Genomic DNA, 22,837 nt, shown 5'->3' with positions numbered 1-22,837 from the left:
AAGTTTTTATTAGAAATTACCTATAGGTATTTCATTACAATGAATAATTTAATCTGAATCAATTATTCAATTATAAAATTTATTGCTCTTGGGCAGAGCATAGATTTATCTAAGCTCTAGGCAAATGAAACAAATTCTAGAGGTCTGCAATGAAAATAATAGGTTTGGTAGGTACATTGTCGCCTCGGTGCTAGTCTAGGATATTAATCCATACTAATATTATAAATGCTACAGTGTGTCGGTCTGTCTGTCTGCTAGCTTTTTACGACCCAAAAGTTTATCCAATTTTGATGAAATTGGGTACAGAGTTAACTTATACACCCTGGGGCAGGATATAGGCTACTTTTTATCCCGGAAAATCAGAGTTCCCACGGGATTCTTAAAGGCCCACCCGTTTAACCGATTTATAAGTAGTAGGTATATATAAAATTTGGTACAGAGATAGCTTACTTTCCGGCAATTGACTTATGCAATTTTATATCCAGAAAAAGCAGAGTCCCCATGGGATGTTTAAAAAATCTAAATACATGCAGACGATGTCGCGGGCAACATCTACTAACTAATAATATTATCTACTGGACTTCCCCGTTGATCTATTGATTAGTCCCTGTAGCTAATGGAGTGATAGATAGTTTGTCGGCTTTTTAATCGGGGGGTCCGAGATTCGATCCCGAGCCCCCGATTAAAAAGCCGACAAACTATCTATCACTCCATTTGACTTGGACTTTGGTTGCTTAATATTCAAATGAAATTGGAACTACGATTGTATGAAACGAGTGGAAACGAGTGACGGAGACAGCCCTCTTAACGTCTTGTCGGAGATATATTATACGTGTGTTTTAAATTAATTAACTCGATAGCATAATATTTATTTTAACGATTAAATAAAACATTAAGACTGCATATTTGAGAGTTCTCCATAATATTTACAAGGGTGTGTGAAGTCTTCTAATCCACACTTGGCTAGCGTGGTGGACTACTTATATAACCAAACCCTTCTCATTCTAAGAGCAGACCCGAGCTCAGGTAATGGGCCACCGATGGTTTAGTGATAGTAATGATATATAAATTGTATGTATATAAAACTTTCTATTAGCACAGAACACTATAACTTATCTAATTTTTAACCCTCGACCCAAAAAAGGAGTGTTATAAGTTTGACGTGTGTATCTGTGTATCTGTCTGTGGCATCGTAGCTCCTAAACATAGTTTAATTTAGTTTTTTTTCGTTTGAAAGGTGGCTTGATCGAGAGTGTTCTTAGCTATAATCCAAGAAAATCGGTTCAGCCGTTTGAAAGTTATCAGCTCTTTTCTAGTTACTGTAACCTTCACTTGTCTGGGGTGTTATAAATTTTTAATTTACACTTGTAATAAAATCCGTTCTGAAGATCTTGAAAAAGCCGATCGTTATTTGGATCGGCTTGGCGGGCGCGCCCGCTTTTATAAGTGGTAGAACACTTTCGAAGAAAACTATTTTTTATTTTTAAAATATTTACTCAAGACCAATTTAATAAAAATACACGTTTAATTGGTAAGTAATAAAAGATATCTATAGCGGTAATTATTCAATTATCTTGGGTTTTCTGAATTGCTAATTCAATGTCCTGAATCAATTAGATGTTCCAATTAAATAATCAATGTCTGTCCTACTATATTTTATAGATCACGCCAAAGAGAAGATCGAGTGAAGCAATAAAATAAAGGTTATGAAAATAGAATGAGGTCTTCGAGACTAGGTATAGGTACCTATACCTACTCAAGCGAATTGGCTCTTTATTAGCCATACTGTGTCAAACTTTTCGTCTGTTAGAGCCTCTTAACTTCTGAATTAATGAACTTAATGCGTGCAACATGCACGCATGCTTAGTACATGCAATTCACAATGTATGGCTCAAGCCCAAAAAACTTTATTTGAAGGCGAAAAAATGTGCGATTTTAGTAGGCCTAGAAAAAAAAGAAGTGTTTGCCTAAAGTGCTAATTTTTGAGTGTCGTAACATCCCTCAGGTCGATTTTTGGGATAAAATGTAGCCTATGTCAAGCGGACTATAATAACAAATTGATTGACACCTCATTCATCAAAATCGGCTCAGTAGTGTAGGCGCTACGGTGGAACACACATAAATACAAACCTTTAGACATACATAGACTGCTAAAATCATAATCCTTTCTTTTGGCTTTGCCGTAGTCGAGTAAAAATAGATTGGTAGGTACCTAAATAATGTATGACTTGTTGGTTAAATTTTAATAACTAGGGAGACATAAAATAAACCAAGATATAAAAATTAAATTAAAAATTTAAAAAACCCCCGACACATAAACCTCTAAAAAGTAAAAAAATAATAGGTAAATATGTATGGGCCCTTTAAGAATAGTATAAATAGTAAAGTTTTATCCAAGCGTTCGTTGCGCCAGGGGACCGCTACCTATGATAAACTATGAAAGTCATCTGTTGTAGAAAGAGTCTTTAGCGGTCCCCCGACGCAACGAGCGCTTGGATAAAACTTTACTATTTATACTATTCTTAAAGGGCCCATACATATTTACCTATTATTTTTTTACTTTTTAGAGGTTTATGTGTCGGGGGTTTTTTAAATTTTTAATTTAATTTTTATTTCACGCTTTTTAAACTTTATTCATAAATTACCGTTTATTTGTACCATTCTAAAACCCAATTTCTATAATAATATAAATCCAATAAGGCAGCTAATATCTCTTCAAAAGTAACATCAATGTTATGTTAATTATACGTTCCATGAAATATTTTTGACCGAACATCACTAAATCAAGAATTATCTGAATGACTCACATAGTTTAAAACGACCAAAAAGAAATATCTGTTTCTAACATGTCGTTGCTTTAAAAATGTACCCATTTTACGTAGTCGTATAATAGTTCGCTTTTCAAGATATACCTACGATTAAATTGAAATCGACTTTCACCCGATGAAATAAGGAATAAAGTGGCTTGTATTTCATTTTGTTTGTTATTGCATGTCAAATTTTTATTTGACATAACTTTCAAAAACCGGTCAAGTGCGAGTCTGCCTCACACATGAAGAGTTCCGTACAAGTTTTTTTTTATGTAATGACAATTCAGTTGTCGGATTTTTCTCTTTACTTGGGCCACAGGAGTAGAGTGCTTGGGCTATAAGATATTGCTACCTGCCTTTCATGATTCTACGTAAACGGGAAGTACCCAATTTATAAGTTTTGATTCTCTTGAAAGATGACACACAGACAGACAACGAAGTGGTGAAGGAAAACACCGTCAGGAAACCTGCATGCTTGAGAGTTGGCCATAATGCTCCCTCAATGGTGCGTGAGGTGTGCCAATACGTGCTTGGCCAGTGTGGTAGCTTCTCATTCTGAGAGGAGACTTGTGCTCAGTAGTGAGCCGGCGATGGGTCGATCCTGATGATGATGAATTTTAAACGTATTTTGTCAAAGTAAATAAGCTGAGTTCAAGCAGATAAAATAAAAAGAAGGTGCGCCTAATGCATCATCCAAACCTGCGCGACAAAGCGACTACGATGCGGGAACCTCAGCCGCGCGGAGGGTCATCGCCTCCTACGATATTTAATGGTGCCATGCACACCTACGCGACTACAACAGTCGAGGCTACCTACAACATCTTTTTTTTCTACAGATACCTACTGAACCCTAAAAATAGTTTGACTATGGTTTGGGTTTGGGTTGATTGTTCGTGGCCTTTGGTTGACTGTTGGATATTATAATTGAATTAATGTTTTCTCGTTTAACTGTGATTATAATATTTTATAAATTAGAAACTCCGCGCCTACGATCCAAAGTATCGGAGTTTTCCAAAACATTATTTTCAAATAAATAATTATGTATCTAGGCAACGTCCATATTGACAACTTGACAATTTGCCAATTGACATAATATTATGAACCTCTGTTACAATAGTGAAAGATCCCAGGGCCACCAGCCGTCACGTATTTTCTGACGAACGAAATGTGGACGATTGAGTAGTGTTACTATGTACTAAGAACGCATGCCTACAGACCTGCTAGCTTGCTTAGACGGCCAATTTTCAGGTATCAGGTAATCAAGGTACATAAAAACATTACTTACCTCACGTAAATTCTCCAATTTTTTTAATTTTTAGCAGATTTTTTTTAATATTAATAATTAATTGACATAAGTAAACTATAAGAGAGTGAGAGAGAAGTCAATATATCCTAATACATGTCTTACTCAGTCTCATGCGCGTAGATAACGATGCCCTCGCGCTCAAACCCACAGAGGCATTAAAATTGAATTTAGGGGATGATTGGCCCTCTGGATCGGTCTGTCTTCTTGTAAAAGGTTTTAAAATAGTTGTCTGGTGGACATATATAAAAATGGAGCATCAGAATTTACGTGCAGTTAAGTAATTACTTATTTTGGGAGCTTTAAAGCGTCTGCAAAGCATACGGCCGACGAGGAAGTGTCTGGGAGTATTGGCGACATATTTTTAAGGATATTGCCTAAAATATACGTAAAAATCAGTTTGGCGAATTTACGTGAGGTAAGTAATGTTTTTATGTACCTTGATTATCAGATTCCTGAAAATTGGCCGTCTAAGCAAGCTAGCACGTAGGCTAGGCATGCTTTCTTAGTACTTACTAACACTACTCAATCGTACATATTTCCTGTGTCAGAAAATACGTAACCTCTGGTGGTCCTGGGATAAAAGTAATAAGAAAACCAGAAAAGAGCTGATAACTTCCAAACGGCTGAACCAATTTTTTTGGATTATAGTTAAGAACACTCTCGATCAAGCCACCTTTCAAACAAAAAAAACTAAATTAAAATCGGTTCATTCGTTTAGGCGCTACGAGGCCACAGACAGATACACAGATACACAGATACACAGATACACAGATACACACGTCAAACTTATAACACCCCTCTTTTTGGGTCGGGGGTTAAAAAAGAAGGTGCGCCTAATGCATCATCCAAACCTGCGCGACAAAGCGACTACGATGCGGGAACCTCAGCCGCGCGGAGGGTCATCGCCTCCTACGATATTTAATGGTGCCATGCACACCTACGCGACTACAACAGTCGAGGCTACCTACAACATCTTTTTTTTCTACAGATACCTACTGAACCCTAAAAATAGTTTGACTATGGTTTGGGTTTGGGTTGATTGTTCGTGGCCTTTGGTTGACTGTTGGATATTATAATTGAATTAATGTTTTCTCGTTTAACTGTGATTATAATATTTTATAAATTAGAAACTCCGCGCCTACGATCCAAAGTATCGGAGTTTTCCAAAACATTATTTTCAAATAAATAATTATGTATCTAGGCAACGTCCATATTGACAACTTGACAATTTGCCAATTGACATAATATTATGAACCTCTGTTACAATAGTGAAAGATCCCAGGGCCACCAGCCGTCACGTATTTTCTGACGAACGAAATGTGGACGATTGAGTAGTGTTACTATGTACTAAGAACGCATGCCTACAGACCTGCTAGCTTGCTTAGACGGCCAATTTTCAGGTATCAGGTAATCAAGGTACATAAAAACATTACTTACCTCACGTAAATTCGCCAATTTTTTTAATTTTTAGCAGATTTTTTTAATATTAATAATTAATTGACATAAGTAAACTATAAGAGAGTGAGAGAGAAGTCAATATATCCTAATACATGTCTTACTCAGTCTCATGCGCGTAGATAACGATGCCCTCGCGCTCAAACCCACAGAGGCATTAAAATTGAATTTAGGGGATGATTGGCCCTCTGGATCGGTCTGTCTTCTTGTAAAAGGTTTTAAAATAGTTGTCTGGTGGACATATATAAAAATGGAGCATCAGAATTTACGTGCAGTTAAGTAATTACTTATTTTGGGAGCTTTAAAGCGTCTGCAAAGCATACGGCCGACGCAGTAAGTGTCTGGGAGTATTGGCGACATATTTTTAAGGATATTGCCTAAAATATACGTAAAAATCAGTTTGGCGAATTTACGTGAGGTAAGTAATGTTGTTATGTACCTTGATTATCAGATTCCTGAAAATTGGTCGTCTAAGCAAGCTAGCACGTAGGCTAGGCATGCTTTCTTAGTACTTACTAACACTACTCAATCGTACATATTTCCTGTGTCAGAAAATACGTAACCTCTGGTGGTCCTGGGATAAAAGTAATAAGAAAACCAGAAAAGAGCTGATAACTTCCAAACGGCTGAACCAATTTTTTTGGATTATAGCTAAGAACACTCTCGATCAAGCCACCTTTCAAACAAAAAAAACTAAATTAAAATCGGTTCATTCGTTTAGGCGCTACGAGGCCACAGACAGATACACAGATACACAGATACACAGATACACACGTCAAACTTATAACACCCCTCTTTTTGGGTCGGGGGTTAAAAAGTGGGTAGGTACATAAATACTAGCATCCCAGAGAACACAGCCAAGCTACCTTCTTCTTATCCCACTTCTTCTATGAGTTTTTTAGGGTACCGAACCTCAAAAGGAAAAACGGAATCTATTTGTTGTCTGTCTGCCGGCCAAATGCGAGCCAGACTCGCGCACTGAGGGTTCCGTACTCGGATATTTTTTCCAACATTTTGCACGATAAATCAAAAACTATTATACATAAAAATAAATAAAAATCTGTTTTAGGATGTACAAGTAAAGCCCTTTCATATGATACCCCACTTGTTTTAATATTATTTTGAAAATTGAAACATTTTAATTTTTAAATGATGTAACCACAAATTCACGGTTTTCAGATTTATTCCTGTACTTGTGCTATATGACCTACCTACCTACCAAATTTCATGATTCTAGGTCAACGGAAAGTACCCTATAGGTTTCTTGACAGGCACGACAGACAGACAGACAACAAAGTGATCCAATAAGGGTTCCGTTTTTCCTTTTGAGGTACAGAACCCTAAAAATAATAAAACACCGGGTTCTTTTTCATTATATAATAATTTATTGCATAATTCATAGATGTTTAATGCTCAACCGCTTGCGACGGCGAGCGCAACGCACTTAACACTAGTTAAAAAATTGGCATAAAATAAAAATATATCTTCTATATTCACTTGAGGCACAATAATATTCCGTTTATGATACACGCTTAAACCTACCCTTAAGTAATTGTATGTTTTCGTTTACATTTGTAAGTTTCACTTAAACATTAACTGTCTTTTTACAAAAACTTTAGGCGCGGTCTTAACTGAACTTAAACACACGCTTTTTATGGGATAATCGTGTTTAACGTGCGTTTAAAATTAAACCACGCTTCAAAGTTTTTGTTGAGACCGTAAGTATTTCACATAACATCTTTTTTCGCTTGGTATATACTCAACATTTTAGGCTAACAAGTTAGCCTTTTAACGCAGAGTAAGGATAGGTATTATTACTGGTATTATGATCGTTCTTCCCTGTGTTGGGGACAATACGCAGAGACACTTTCAGCTTTTTAACCGACTTCAAAAAAGGAGGAGGTTCTCAATTCGTCGGAATCTTTTTTTTAATAAAATAACGAAGGTCTGGCCCTCGCCGCCTCTCTCTCTATAAAGAACATTAAAAATACAATAAAAGCATGTTTCACGAAAAGAAATCACAGAGTAACGAAGTTCTTTTTATGTACAAAAATCACAAACATTGAGAAGACGATTATTATATTAAAATCTAATTTTATTGCCATACATAATAAGTTTTCATTAAAATTATATGTATAGATCTGTACACACTAGAGCTTTTTTAACGCGCATTTAAAAAAACGTTCGGTTTAAATACATTAAAAAAACCGCTTTTGATAGGTATTATAAATAACCCTTGCAGCCGTGTTTTGAATATCCAACAAAAAAAACGATATTATAATTTTTCACTAGTTAATGCCAATGCAATGGCTTTTTCAAATCGTATTGTGATTTGTTTGAAAGACACGCGGGCCATGTTGATGGTAGGTACTATGTCAGAATCCTTCACGCAAGTGCTTACAGCAATATTTGTACAAACGATGCACGAGCACATAGTATCCGAACACACAAGCATTAATTTTCATATTTTTTGACGCTTTTTAATCGTGCGTTAAAAAAGCGCCCGTGCGAACGTGGGCTTGTTTGATTCGACAAAAAAAAAAAACAGGCACAGTAAACTTACAAATGACTATACTCAAAATAAACAGACAGAACACTAGCGCAGTTTATGTACGAAAATAAAGCTACAGACACATTACCGCGTGTGCGTTGCAACCGCATAACAAAGTATTAGAAATGGTATTTGCTGTCTTTAATATCAAGATAGTACTCTAAATAAAGTAATAGATATAGTATATTGTCTTTCTTTTTTTCTTTTATATTAAGCATATTTATAGCTGCTCCTGCAACGAGAGGAGACAGAACATTCCGAACAAAAATGTTTGCGGGCTGAAACTCTTTCTTGATTACAACTTGATGTCCAGCGTCACTTTTTTGACACTTATTTTGACAGCTTCAAAGAACACAATTTTTGTTTGACATAACCCGAATTCCATATCACAGTAATGTGTTTGCGCTTTAACCATTCGATCAAGCCCAGTGTATGTAAAACGTAGCAAGAGTCAAATGTCAAGTATCTGTTCCAGTTCATGAGATACAGCCCGCTGACAAACTGAAAGACGGACGAACAGCGGAGACCTTCGGGTACAGAGTCTTAAAAATGAGAAAATTTGATTCACACACAGACGTTTGCCACGATTTCTTTACAACAGAGAAAGAAAGAACTCCCATAGAGATTTTGTAAAACTTAACGAGGTTAAAAAGACGCTTGCAGGGTTTACATAGGAAGGAGAGGTCGAACCCTCTGGAGAGTTAAGGCCGATTCACACCAATTGCGTACACGTGTCACGTGCGTAGCGACTCACGTAAACCTCTAACACACCGGGTTACGCATCCGTCCACGCTTTACGCAAGCGGTGTGCCATGTTTCATACAGTTCCATACATTAGAACGCAATGGTACGTGCTACGTCTACGCTTACGCAGGCTGTGTGAACGAGCTGTTAACGCTATAGGATATGGTATCTGTGGGGGAAGGAGGCGCGAGTGTGCGGGGGTCAGTCGGAGTCGCTGCCCGACTCGGAGAGGCACAGGTCGTCGTTGAGCACGTCAGTTGGGAGGGCGGTATTGCTTGCGGTACCTGGAAAGAGTATTCAATTTCAAATAAACCAATATAAAACCATGTGTATTTTTATAAACAGTTCTATTTTCCTCCACAACTATACACTGCTTCTACACTTGGTTAAAGCGTTAGATAGTTCTTGGTCTCCCATTAATAAGAGTTTCGCGAATCAGATCAAGTTTTTTTTAACCTGGTAACTTTGAAATTCGAACAGGTGAGGTGATAAAATCAATTTAAAATTAAAGCTATGAGGGGACTTAGAGGGAACGTTTTAAAGATCCCGTGGGAACTTTGAGCTGGACGAACTGTAGTGTTATCGCTTGTATGTACGTAGTACGTACCATGTACAGTGCGCGACAGGTCAACCTGTGGCAACCGGGGTGGGAACGCTCCGCATACCCACACATTCCCCGCGCTACCCCGCTGCGGGGTGTCCCCCCCGCCTCATACCTCGATTGCCATTGCAACATGTCGCGTAATATACGTATCATTAGTGCGCAACAGCGCTATCGCTACCGCTAGAAGAGTTGGGCGAGCAGACGTCTTGAGGCTCGTACGTACCGTTAGGGAGCGACTGCTGCGCGCTAGAGTCGTTATCGTCGCTATCGCTGTCGCTGCCGCTGCCGCTATCGCTATCACTGGAGGAGCTGGACGAGCTGTCGTCCTGTCGCGGGGCTTGCGGCTGCTGAATATAAATAAACATTTAAATCCGAATGCAATACGCAACAATATTTTATTCGTTTTTGGAGGGAAATAAAGATTTAGATCCAAATATTATAGCTTCGCTCGGAAGAAATTTCTAAAAATCCTTTAGAGTGGAACAATGCTAAAGAAAAAGCCTACAATAATGCAAAATCTATAAGTTTCTAGACCTAGTTATTTAATTTTATATGTCAGTTTATCCTTTTATATTTGTAAAGGTTTTGATATCTAGCTTACTGTATTCGCCGGCGGCGGCGGTATTGACGCTGGCGGTGGCAAATGACGCGCCGGCGCTGGCACGTGCGGGGCATGGGCGGGCACGTGGGCGTTGTGGACGACATGTGCAGGTGCATGGGCGTTGTGGGCAGGCACGTGGACGTTGTGAGTGGACGCATGGGAGTTATGGACAGGCGCGTGAGCGTTGTGGGCATTATGAGCAGGAGCGTGGGCGTTGTGGGTAGGCACGTGGGAGTTGTGGGCAGGCACGTGGGAGTTGTGGGCAGGCCCGTGGGAGTTGTGAGGTGGCCCGTGGGCGTTGTGGGCGGGTACATGGGCATTGTGGGCGGGAGCGGACGGAGGCGAGGTGCCGGCGAGCGCGTCGTCCAACCCTATCATAGGGAGCGATGCGTGCGTACTGTTGCCGCCTCCCGACCATCTGTCAAATAAATATGCAATTAAGAATAAATAGAAAGATTCTTTACTTGAATAAACTTTTAGCAGTGTTGTTATCGTCAACGGATCTACCACTGGTTCGGAATGCCCTTCCAAACGAGAAGAACCAATAAGAAACTCGGCAGTTGCTCTTTGCATTTATTCCATTATCATTATTATACTTGCAGTGCCGCCCAATAATGGAGCGAGTCAAATCCACGCTCTTTTATGTAAATGATAAAAGAACCTGAATAGAGTAATAGTCTTCGATTGTGTAATTTGCTTTTTTTACAGGAGCATACTTTTAACAGCACTTTTACTTTTTTTAAACTTGCATACTGATACCGGCAGGGCGTTTTTAGGGTTCCGTACCTCAAAAGAAAAAACGGAACCCTTATAGAATCACTTTGTTGTCCGTCTGTTCATCTGTCCTGTCTGTCAAGAAAACTTACAGGGTACTTCCCGTTGACCTAGAATCATGAAATTTGGCAGGTAGGTAAGTCTTATAGCACAAAGGAAAAAAATCCGAAAACTGAATTTATGGTTACATCACAAAAAAAAAATTAACATGTGGTCAGGAACAAATATGATTAGTATTTTCGTTTTTCAAAGTAATATAACTATACCAAGTGGGGTATCATAATGGGGTTTCCTGTACATTCTAAAACAGATTTTTATTTATTTTTATGTATAAGTAGTTTTTGATTTATCGTGCAAAATGTTGGAAAAAATACCTGAGTATGGAACCCTCAGTGCGCGAATCTGACTCGCACTTGGCCGGGTTTTTTTTCAGGAGCATACTTTCAATAGCTTTTTGAAACTTGTATACTGATGCCAGCAGGGCGTTTTTCGTTCTTATAGAAGTTTCAGTGTACTCACGGCGCCTGTGGCGGCGAGGTCTTGACGCGCGGCGGGGAGCGCATCATGTTGTTCTGCGGCTTCTGCGCGCTGCTGTTGAAGCGCGCCTGCCCGCTCGACTGCGCGTTGCCGGCGCCTGACAAGACCACTTTGACATTATGTTTCCAAGATGGCGGCCTCAAACAGCTGCTCTGTTTGGCGGCCATTTCAGTAGCACATAGAACAATTAATCCTTCAAGGTACAGAAGGATGTTTTATTGTATACCATTACAAGTCATTTTAGCTTAGCAGTGTCCAATTAAACCTTCGGGTTCGGCCACCTTTGGCCCCAAAACCCACCTTCGGGCAAACCTTCGGCTTTGGGCCGAAGTTTTGGCAGATGCCGAAGGTTTCTAAGCAAGCTCCGAACTGTTTTTTCAACAACAAACAAATTGTTACGAATGCGCGAGAGCGAGCTTTATTTGCTATTCTAGTTTCACACTTGTTGAGAAAATCTGAGACTGATTGTGATTGTTAAATTACTTTTAAGTAAATAAGTATTTTAACTGACATTATTTCGTTCAACAAGACAACCAATTTTGAAACGAATTTCTTAGAGCTATTAATCCATTGGCTTCGGCCAGAATTCGACCTTCGGTCAAACACAGTTGGATTTCCAAACTGTGCATTCAGCCTCAAAGTGCATTGTTCTATGTGTCAACTGTCATGCCAAAAGTACAAGGACTAAAATCCTACTTTTGACATGCAGACAGTTGATACAGAGCAAATATAGCAAGTGAGCTCACAAAATTTATGCATCAAAAAACTCTCAGATTATTTAAAATCCTCGCCTACGGCTGGGGTATAACACACCTTGGTTGTTAGTGCGCTTGTTGGTGGTGACACGAGTGCGGGACGTGGAACGTTGAGTGGTGTTCATGAAATCCGTCGTGACGGGCGTCAATGGCCGCGGCTTCTGGCTTGTTTCTTGTCTGGAAAAGAAATAATTAAATTTTGGCTGGATATATTATAAGTGCAAAGCTTTTTGCCTCGAATTTCTTAGCCAAACAACCAAACTCCTCTACAAAACTTTTATTCAACCAGCCTTAGACCCGGTATCCACCAAAGCGGTATGTGTACAGTCAAACTATCAGATTTTTAAAAGATGACATGACAATTTTTTTCACATCATCTATTATGAATCTGATTGGTCAACTGAATACACCTCCTCTCCTCTCCGCTTATGTGGATACCGGGCCTTACTCACATGACTAAACTCCTTCTCTATAAAACTCTTATGTGTCTGGCCCTGGCTGAGTAAGAAGAAAAGAGATTAGCAATTTTCGAAAGAAAGATACTTAGCAAAATCCTTTTCACTGCCCACCAATTTTGACAAAATTTGGTATAGACATAGCTCACATCCTTGCTCAGGCTAGCTGCTAGTCAGTTAGTTTTCGGTATTTCGAACTACCTAACTAAATGGACTAAAGAGTTCTGACATTTTTAAAACCAAAAAATCCACAAAACGAAGTTGTGGGCATAACCTAGAATCTAAATTCCAATATTTCTACTTGTTAGTGAAAATTTTAATGAAAACTCCAACATTAGTTTGTAATATTGAGAAGCAGAGACAGACAAACTCAACAAAAGGAATGTTTTATAATATTTAGTGATATAGATTTACCTGGTCTTCTTGACTTGTATGTTGCTGGATAACTTTTCCAGCGTGATCTCTCCTGTAACTCTATCAATGATCAGCACGCATTCTTTTGTGTAAGGTCTCTGACTCCCCTTGAATACCGTCTGCGGAACCCCAGCGCCATCTACCAATCAAAAATTTCACGTGTATTTTTAGGATTCCGTACCTCAAAACGTAAAAATAAAAAACTAAAAAGATGCCCTTATTTAATCACTTTGTTGTCTGTTTGTCTGGCAGTATCCTTTTCCTCAGAGAAGTAGGTATCAAATTGAAATTAATCAAATATGTACTTGGATCTTTGGACCTTTAAAGTTGTAAAAAGAATAAACTTCTAAGTTAATGACAATTCATTCTGCATAAATTTTGACACTCGCATATGAAACAAAACTTATAGCATACTTTTTGTTGATATAGAAACATGAAATAAGGCAGGAAGAAAGGTTGAGACAAGACCTTGAGCACAGATAAAGAAACAAAACCAAAAATCCTCAAGTAATTTGTAGTTATATGTTTTTGCGATTACAAATTTACATTAGCAGTTGGAGATAATTTAATCAACAAAATTATTTATTCTACCAAGGTACCGAGCCCTCGGTGCGCCAGTCGGACTCGAGCTTGGCCAGATTTTAGAAGTAAAACTATTCTAGGCGCAACTTGAGAGTAACTCAGATCTTTTTTCGGATGGAAGTAACTTTCACATTACTCTAAAGGTGATCACACACTAATCTGAGCCAAACAAGACAACTCGATATGGAATCTCATGTAATCTCGCACACTTCCCCGCGTCGAATCGTCCGAAGGGAAGTGTGCGAGGTTTCATTTACAGAATTGCAAAACTAGTTTCGTTCCACTCGTTTGGCTCGAATTAGTGTGCGTTCACCTTTAGAAGAAGTCTTACCTTTAGGATATATAATAAAACTAGCTGTGCCCGCGACTTCGTTCGCGTGGAATAGTGAATGTTCGCCGTGATTCTTTAAATTGACATAACTTTTTTATTTATAAACCGATTGACATGAAATAAACACTAAATGTGTTGCTTACTACAATATATTAGTGAAACCCGTATCTAAATCAAATAAGCCGTTTCTGATATTAGCGTGCACAAACACACAGACAAACAGACAAAAAAAAATTAATTACAATTTCGGGTTCGGCATCGATATAATAACAACCCCTGCTACTTTTTTTTATATATTTCCATTGTACAGACACCACTTTTCTACAATTTTACTATAATATGTATAGATATATAGTAATACATTTTGAAAATGTTGTTTACCTAAATGTGGCACGGTTACAGTCACTTGATTATTAGTTCCTACATCCACTGTTGCCATCTTGTTGACATCCACTGAAGCTGGCTTGAAATCGTCTGAAAATAAAAAATAAGTGATACAATAATAATCATGAGCTGTTTTGACCGCAGCTTAGCAGGGCCTGATGAAATCAGAAATAGAACTGTAGGAGAACCAGAGTAACGAACATAGCTGGACGAGTTGCCAAGCTGAAGTGGCAATGGACAGGGAATTTAATTTGAAAAACCGATAGACCTTGGGGTCTCCAGTAGTGGTGTCAAATAATAACTATTCAATATTATTTGGAATGTAAAAAGGTATTCAGGATATTATTTTTTTATCAAGGATCATATTTAATACAAAATATAGTAATTTTAGAGAGACGAGCATTTCAACAGTCCCACTATTTTTATCACATGGATGCTCACCGAGCAAGTAACTACAACATTTTTTTATCATTGCTTCGTTATTTTTGTTTTTTAACGCATTGTTTAATATTGTTTAATATCTTTGTTGCAATACATGAATTTTATAATCAATATTTTGTAACGCGTTTTTTCATCACTGAATCATTTTTTAATGGTCATTAGTCTTACACTGTCTAGTTTTATTATTTTGTCTCAATTATTTGTTCTTCAGGACTGCAATTTGATTTATTTGTGAAGTTGAGTGTCGGTAAATATTGAAAGATATTGAAATGGAGACCCGTGCTCAGTAGAGCACTTGCGATGAACTGTCACTTCATTTTTGATAATTCTTATAAGTAAAAAAAATTATAAAAAAATTAAACATTTTTTTTCGTAACATTTTGGCGTAAAAAATATTAAATATTTTTTTGTAACAAATGTTAATCACACTTAATATTATAAAGGAGAAAGTTTGTATGTGTGTGTGTGTGTGTGTGTGTGTGTGTGTGTGTATGTTTGTTACTCCTTCACGCAAAAACTACTGGACGGATTGGGCTGAAATTTAGAATGGAGATAGATTATACCCTGGATTAGCACATAGGCTACTTTTTATCCTGAAAAATCAAAGAGTTCCCACGGGAATTTTAAAAAACCTGCATCCACGCGAACGAAGTCGCGGGCTTTAGCTAGTACAATATACGAAAACCTCCTCCTTGGTGGACCCAACATCAAATGAGTCGAGGGGAGCCACTGGATTCAAGCTAAGCAAGACAAAGGAGACTGTGGAAAATACAAGAGCTAAACCTATATCCAGCAGTGGGCATCTATCAGTTGATAATGACGATGAATGAGTTACTACAAGACGGTATTGTTGTTAGTCTCAAAGGTGTGAAGTGTACCAATCTAGATGATGGACTATTGCCTAAGCCCTTCCCATGCTGGATTGAGATGATGATTATGTAAGGTGAAACAAACATGCTACTTACATTTGATAGTGTGATACTGCGAGGCTTTGTTGTTGGTAAAACTTGCCCCTAACTTCAGCTCCCTCACGTCATAGTTCAGACTGTGCTTATCCGCCATCTTTACTGCTTATGCCATATGTCTGATGTGAAAAGAAGAGACTTATTGGATTAATGTGTATATATATATTCTATACTTCAGTATAAAATTGTAACTAGATGTTTACTGTAAGTCCATTAAATAATTTTGAAAATTGTAATCAGAGGATGCATTAACTAAATATATAAAAGGAAAAGCTGACAGACTGACTGACTGATCTATCAATGCACAGCTCAAACTACTGTATGGATCAGGTTGAAATTAGCATGCAGATAGCTATTATGACCTAAACATTAAGAAAATATTTTCAAAAATTCAATCTCTAAGGGGGTAAAGGGGTTTGAAAGTGTAGTCCCTGGGTCAAAGTCACGGGCAAAAGTTAGTTATTAATATAGAACCTGAAACAATATTTAAAAAAAAACTAATTATGTTTAACATTAGAATTTAGTTTTTATCCAGAAAAACAATTTACACAAAAGGAGAAACTGACTTAGTGATATCAACATACAGCTCAAACTGTAGGATCTAGAAACTTGATATTTTGCATGTAGATTTTCCATAAAATAGAACTTCAATAAGAAAGGGTTGTAAAAGGAAAGATATTCAGAAATTAAAAACCTGGGACCAAGCAGATGATTGTTAAATTAAGTAGGTAGATAGATTGTAATTCTTATAAATTCCAATTTTATTTATTTTCAATATAAGTAAATGAAATGAAATCTATATCTATACAAATAGATAAATTGAAGTGTCTGTCTGTAATTTCAAAATAACCACCTCATATTAAGCTCATATGGTATAGCATAGAAATAAATTTATTAAAAGTTAAGAAAAATTCATGGATTTATTTTACTTTCATTGAATTGTTTGACTACCTAATATCCACTGGGAATGAAATAAATAAAGCAAATTACATAATTCATAACACTCAGCCTAAGAATAAAAGTGGAGATTTCAGTTTATTACTTACTTATCTTTAATTAATAAACAATATTGGATATATTAATTAAATTGACTATAGGTAACTATATTTGACAAGATACTGATAATAAATTATTGTGAAAAAATTACAACAGCTTACAACTGATTCACAAGTTCGTAATTTTATTACAGAAACTTATTCAAAGGTATTGTTTTTCTAACGATTACTATTATGCATACGTATTACATTCACTTCGATCCAGCCAACAAGGGATCTTATTTTCGTTCTATTGAAGGCAAATCTTTATATTCTTTAACTTACTGCGTCCCGTGTTTTTGCCTACAACTACTACTTTCGAAACAGGTATCACCCCACTGATAAGTCTCATTAAAATACGTTCAAATGGACAAAATATGGCAAATGAATAATTTTTATTCTGCATACTATACCTTTGAGTATTCTTCCACCAAGGTTACTTGTTGTCTAAGATTTATCAACCAAACTCATAATCAAGGCGATTTTGCAAAACTTTGCATTACAGAAAGGAATATTAATTAATGTAAAGTGAAATAATCCGAAATTTAGACATTGAGACATTGACTACCACTTTTTCGACCTACTTCTCTGACATGACGGCTAGAGTAGAGCTAGGGATGCTCATTATGATTCGATTTTTATGGAAATCGATTCAAGTGTACACAATTTAGCGATTTTTACTTCGATTCATTTCATTTCAATTCATAATATCACTGTAGTTACTTCCGTGTCATTTGAACGTCTTTTCTTACTGAGGCTAGAGTCAAGAGCCGTAAAACAAGTTAGCTAAAAAAAACTTATTGATCATTTCTTACTAGAATTTTTTTTAAAGTGTAACATCCATCAATGAAGTGAAAGTCCTTTAGTTCACAATATATTTCGTGGTTCAGTAGAGCAGGGTCAATGTTTCGATTTCATCATTGATTTGATTTGATCTACTCTGTGGTCTTTGGTCATCAATATTGACATGGCATAGTGCTGCTAATGCGTTTTTCGGATTCCGTACCTCAAAAGGAAAAAAAGAACCTTTATAGGCTCATTTTGTCGTCTGTCTGTCTATCTGTCCGTTTGTCGTGTCTGTCAAGAAAACCTTTAAGGTATTTCTCGTTGACCTAGTTGGAATCATGATAGTGCATTTTTGAAAATCAGTTTGCAATAGTGATTGTAATTTTGATACTTACTAATATCAACAAAACGTCGAAATATTTTAAACCAAATAATCACCAAAAAATTTTTTGATATATCGAAAACAAAATGTCGATACATCGATAGTTTTCAATAAGACTAAATCCGATAGTTCGAATTCAACTGTCAACTGTCAAGTGTCAGTATATTATCTATGTGTCAAACTGTCAAAAAATCGTGTTTTTATTGGGCAACCGACAGAAACAAAGTTTTTTGCCGAAATTACATCTCGTCTCGATTCTCCAATCTCCAAGAAAAATTCACTAAATTTAGCAAAAATTAGTATTGTTTTGTTTTATTTTATAAAACTTAAAACATTTTAAAAGTTTTCACATATTGTCAAGCCAAGCAAAGTTACTATAGCGACCAAAACAATGAAAAAAAAGTCAATAACATTGGAAGTAGATCCAACAATTATGGAAAATAACATGAGAATCGTTAAAGTAAGTACATTTTACTTATTGCAGCTATTTCAGAATTAAAGAATCAAAAGCTTGTTTGGAACCTGCTGAATAATGTCCAGCATAGTAGTACAAATGCTTGTCTTAGATAGGTACCTGATAAGATTCCCAATAATAATTGGTAATCATCTATGTTCACCTTATTTTATAGTAGGTATGTACAATCATGTATCCACCTAGTTGGTTTAGCCGCTAGCTGATTCACTTGCAAGTCATGAGTCCATTGAGCCAAAAAGCTAACAGATTTCTCTGTCAATATATTCTTAGTAGTATAAATAATACCCAGTACCTCAGAGTTACACTATTGAGTAATGAACCTGCGTCCTGATCTCATTCCAGTTGTGACTTGTGACAGAATGCTGACCCATGAGAGTGACTATGAGAGTGAGGGAATACACAGTGCACCTATATTTGTACGCTATCATACCTTATGTATATGTTTGTATTCTTTTACAGGAAAATCCTGTGGAGGAAGAACTTAATAAGTTACTAGCTGACACAGTACCTTCGCAAACTGTAAAACCTCGACCAGGTATTATGTTAGTCCATACAAATATAAATACGAAAGTGTGTCTATTTGTTTTTTACTTTTTTATATTAACTGATCCCAGAGAGAGATATAAACTACTTTTTATCCTGGAAATTCAAACTCACAGGAGGATTTTTATATTTTTATTATAATGTGTAGACTTTTATAGCCAGATAGACAAAGTCATGAGCAACATGTACATATTATTTAAATGATTGTACATATAAATTCTGTTCATAGTTTTTGAGATGATTGTTGTGTCTTATGTAGTGACAATAATAGACAAAAGCATACCTTTTACAGGCTTCTGTGTCAAGACATTCACAAAACCGGACAACAAGAAGGTGTTTGTCAACATTTGTCTTACTGAAGCCATACCCAGTCCTGTAGACATCAGCAATGCAGAGTTAATGCAGATCCTCAACTCTGACGACCCATCAAGCTATAGAGTTCCCATGAGCATTGGCGAAGGAAGAACAGAGCAGGACAAATCTGGAGCACCAGCAACAGTCTACGATGTCGCAATAAACCCAGAGTTCTTTTCAAAAATTGAAAAAGATGACTTATTTCAAACGTTTTTCTTAACTGTAGTCTTTGAGGGGTTGCAGGATAAGTATCAGTTTGAATTGGACATGCAAAAATTCACTGTACTGAAAAACAGAAAGTCTATTGGTACTTTGCAGTCTCACAGAATTCAGATTAGGGATGTAAAGAAGTGTGAAGAGAAAGCAAAACCGTTGATAGAGGAAATCCAAAAGCCTGCAAAGATTAGTGAGCTAGCACCTGCTAAGAAGAGGGAATTTGTGTACCGACTGAGACGGGAACCTCCCACAGGGGAGATTGAGTATTTGCTGGCTGAATTTATGGTACCAGCATCAGTAAGTATTAGTTGCTTTTTAGTATCTATAGTAAACAAGGAACTCTTATAGTTTCATCTATTCTGTCTATCTGGGTTACAACTCATATCTATTTTAAACATAATCATAAGAACAACTTAAGCTATAAATTTAAAAGTCTTGTTATAGAAACCTACTAGCAGAGGCAATTTTAATTTTGAAAAAAAAAAATCAGAGTATTTCTTGAACACGAAAAGCAAGTTGAAAAAAATTGTTTTTTTTTTGGTTTGGCATTATGAGTTTTGTTCAAAAAACCTTTTCACAAACAGTTTTTACTACAAATCTCATACATCTGTTATTGCGCGTCAAAGTTTTTAGATCTAGCATGTGTAATGTGTATGGACTAGATGTGTTCTGAGAATACTGGACCACTTTTTATTAATTAACTTTCGCCTTACTTAAAAACTTGCTTCCTTAAAAAAAATTAAGAGAAGATTTTGGGATCACAAAATTTCAGTAAGCACCTTTCTGTGGTAATAACTTCAAGAGTATTTGACTAGTATGTATATAATTTTACATTCCTTTGAAAGTTTAAAAAATGATATTTCAGGTTGAACTAAAAGATTTGAACCTGGAAATAGGAGAAGACAGGCTGGTTTTGGATTCCAAGGGTCTGTTTGAATCAGTGGATTTCTTTCTACCCTGCAGCGTCGATCAGGATATAGTGGATGCTCAGTTGAACAGGAATAAGGATGTGAGTAATGCATATTGCTTGCTTTTCTTCATATCTTTAGGGTTCTGTACCAATTTGCAACCCTTAGGGTGACCAATTGAGCTATGCTGCGCTGTGCTGTGATAATTTTTTTTGTTTCCAATATGTCCATCTGCGATCAGCTCTCCGGCCATATCTGATTATGGCCGGAGAGCTAGGAGGGAGTTGTGAAAATTTCTTAGTTTAGTGAGCATTGCAATAAATGTTCTCCCCTTTCATGCTGTAAATTATGGAGCATCATCTGTGCTCAGTTAAGCTAACTTTCTGGTGCTGTTTTATTCTACCAACAACATTGAGTTGCGATAGCGCAACATGATTTGAAAGTGGGGTTTCCGTTATATCAAGTTGGATTATATGAGAGGGCTTCATTTGCACGTTTAAAAATTGATTTAATTAGTAAATAATATTTTTAACCCCCGACCCAAAAAGAGGGGTGTTATAAGTTTGATGTGTGTATCTGTCTGTGGCATCGTAGCTCCTAAACTAATGAACCGATTTTAATTTAGTTTTTTGTGTTTGAAAGGTAGCTTGATCGAGAGTGTTCTTAGCTATAATCTAAGAAAATCGATTCAGCCGTTTGAAAATTATCAGCTCTTTTCTAGTTACTGTAACCTTTACTTGTCGGGGATGTTATAAATTTTTAATTTAGGTACACTTGTAATTCAATGACACCGTTGAATGCAATCTCACCTTATATTAAGTGATGATGCAATCAAAGGTGGAAACTGGCTAACCCGGAATGGTATAAGTAGCATTTTGTTAAACTCATAATATAATACTTAATCGGTTCAATACTCCATCGTACCGCAACGCGAAATCACTTGGAGACACGGCTTTGCCTGCAGGGCACAATTTACCACGGCCATTCTCACACTGACTAGAAAAAATTAAAAATTATGCTTATAGTATAGTCATCATCATCATCATGATCAACCCATTGCCGGCCCACTACTGAGTACGGGTCTCCTCTCAGAATGAGAAGGGTTTAGGCCATAGTCTGCCACGCTGGCCCAATGCAGATTGGCAGAGTTCACACACCTTTGAGAACCCATGAGAACTCTCAGGCATGCAGGTTTCCTCACGATGTTTTTCTTCACCGTTAAAGCAAGTGAAATTTAATTACTTAAAACACACATAACTGAAAAGTTTGCGGTGCGTGCCCGGGATCGAACCCCTGACCTCTGATTAGGAGGCGGATGTTCTAACCACTAGGTTATCACAGCTGTAGTGTAGTGCTTGCTGGAAATTGAACTCTGGGCCTCTCGCTTATAGAACACATCACTCACTACTGCCCTAGAAGTATCAGAATGTATTAAATTAGATATCAGAATGTATGAATAAAATGGTTAAAATAAAATACAATATGAGATTCAACAATTTTTTATTTGTTTCAGATGTTGTATGTGAAGATGCCTATTATACATTAAAGTTATTATTCTTGTATTAGTTACTATTAATAAATAAAAAATTTAAAGAACAAGGTGTTTTTGTTGAAACATTAAAAATATAAATCCACTATGATTGAGCTGATCCTAGATTATCGATTGTAAAAAAGAGTGTGATTATAGATTGATGGCCACTGTTTTAAGACTAATATAAAAATTGCACACTTAAGATTAAAACTAAAATTATTATCACATATTATCCTCATGAGACGCGACCTCAGCCACCAAGTTTCCGATCGAGCCGTCGCTTTTCGGCTAAAATGGGCCGAAGTTTTGGCCAAAATGGGCCGAAGTTTTGGCCAAAATGGGCCGAAGTTTTGGCCAAAAGGGTTATTAAATCTTTGGCTTCGGCTTCGGCCAGCAGTTAGTGCGATAGCTGATTATTCGACTTCGGCCAGACATCGACCTTCTGTCGGACACTAGCCACCAATTTTCATTCCTACCACACTAAAATGTACATCAAATAACATTGCGAGGTTTGGATATAAACATTATACTTATTATTGGTACTGATTCTGAGCACAACTAAATTTTAGAGTAGCATCCTTTTCTTACTAATGTAATATGAAAAGGATAGACAATTTGACAGTTTTAAATTTAATTTAGAGCGGTCAAACCTCGTGACTTTAGCTGCCAGTCGCGAGTCTATTGTTTAAATTTGTAGCGTGCACTAAAATTTAGTCTAATCATAGATATAGTCTAAATGTAAAATTCATGTTCTGTCCTCTTTTAGCAATACTAAAAAGAAAAAGACAGACACTCTAAATTTAGTTTAGAAAAAGACAGAATCGGCACCATTATCTACTTAACCAATATTATAAATGCACATTAGTTAATTAAAATAAGTTGCTTAGTTATTAATAAAT

General features: G+C 36.8%; 2 protein-coding genes across 3 annotated transcripts; one reads left to right on the top strand and one right to left on the bottom strand.

Moving 5' to 3' along the window:
- Window positions 1-7,860: 7,860 nt before the first annotated feature.
- Window positions 7,861-17,361, bottom strand: LOC123869278 (ell-associated factor Eaf). 2 transcript variants are annotated; one of them, XM_045912122.1, is made up of 9 exons: window positions 17,157-17,361; window positions 15,710-15,828; window positions 14,301-14,393; window positions 13,007-13,145; window positions 12,196-12,314; window positions 11,365-11,479; window positions 10,072-10,489; window positions 9,694-9,814; window positions 7,861-9,150 (listed from the first exon to the last, which is right to left on the bottom strand). In XM_045912122.1, exons 2-9 carry the CDS (start codon window positions 15,804-15,806, stop codon window positions 9,068-9,070), a joined length of 1,185 nt encoding a protein of 394 aa, XP_045768078.1. In that variant the 5' UTR covers window positions 15,807-15,828; window positions 17,157-17,361; the 3' UTR covers window positions 7,861-9,067. The 2 variants fall into 2 exon arrangements, with proteins under 2 accessions (XP_045768078.1, XP_045768077.1); XM_045912121.1 differs by having other exon boundaries at window positions 9,694-9,817; window positions 17,157-17,360.
- Window positions 17,362-18,087: 726 nt separating this feature from the next.
- Window positions 18,088-22,000, top strand: LOC123869279 (PIH1 domain-containing protein 1-like). Its single transcript, XM_045912124.1, has 5 exons — window positions 18,088-18,371; window positions 18,846-18,921; window positions 19,222-19,796; window positions 20,365-20,508; window positions 21,921-22,000. The coding sequence occupies exons 1-5, from the start codon at window positions 18,303-18,305 to the stop codon at window positions 21,951-21,953; spliced, it is 897 nt and encodes a 298-aa protein (XP_045768080.1). The 5' UTR covers window positions 18,088-18,302; the 3' UTR covers window positions 21,954-22,000.
- The last annotated feature ends 837 nt before the right edge of the window (window positions 22,001-22,837 follow it).

Source organism: Maniola jurtina, chromosome 11, assembly GCF_905333055.1.
Source record: "Maniola jurtina chromosome 11, ilManJurt1.1, whole genome shotgun sequence".
Classification (NCBI taxonomy): domain Eukaryota; kingdom Metazoa; phylum Arthropoda; class Insecta; order Lepidoptera; family Nymphalidae; genus Maniola; species Maniola jurtina.
Note: the sequence above shows the minus strand (reverse complement) of the source record. Positions and strands in the feature narration are given on the sequence as shown.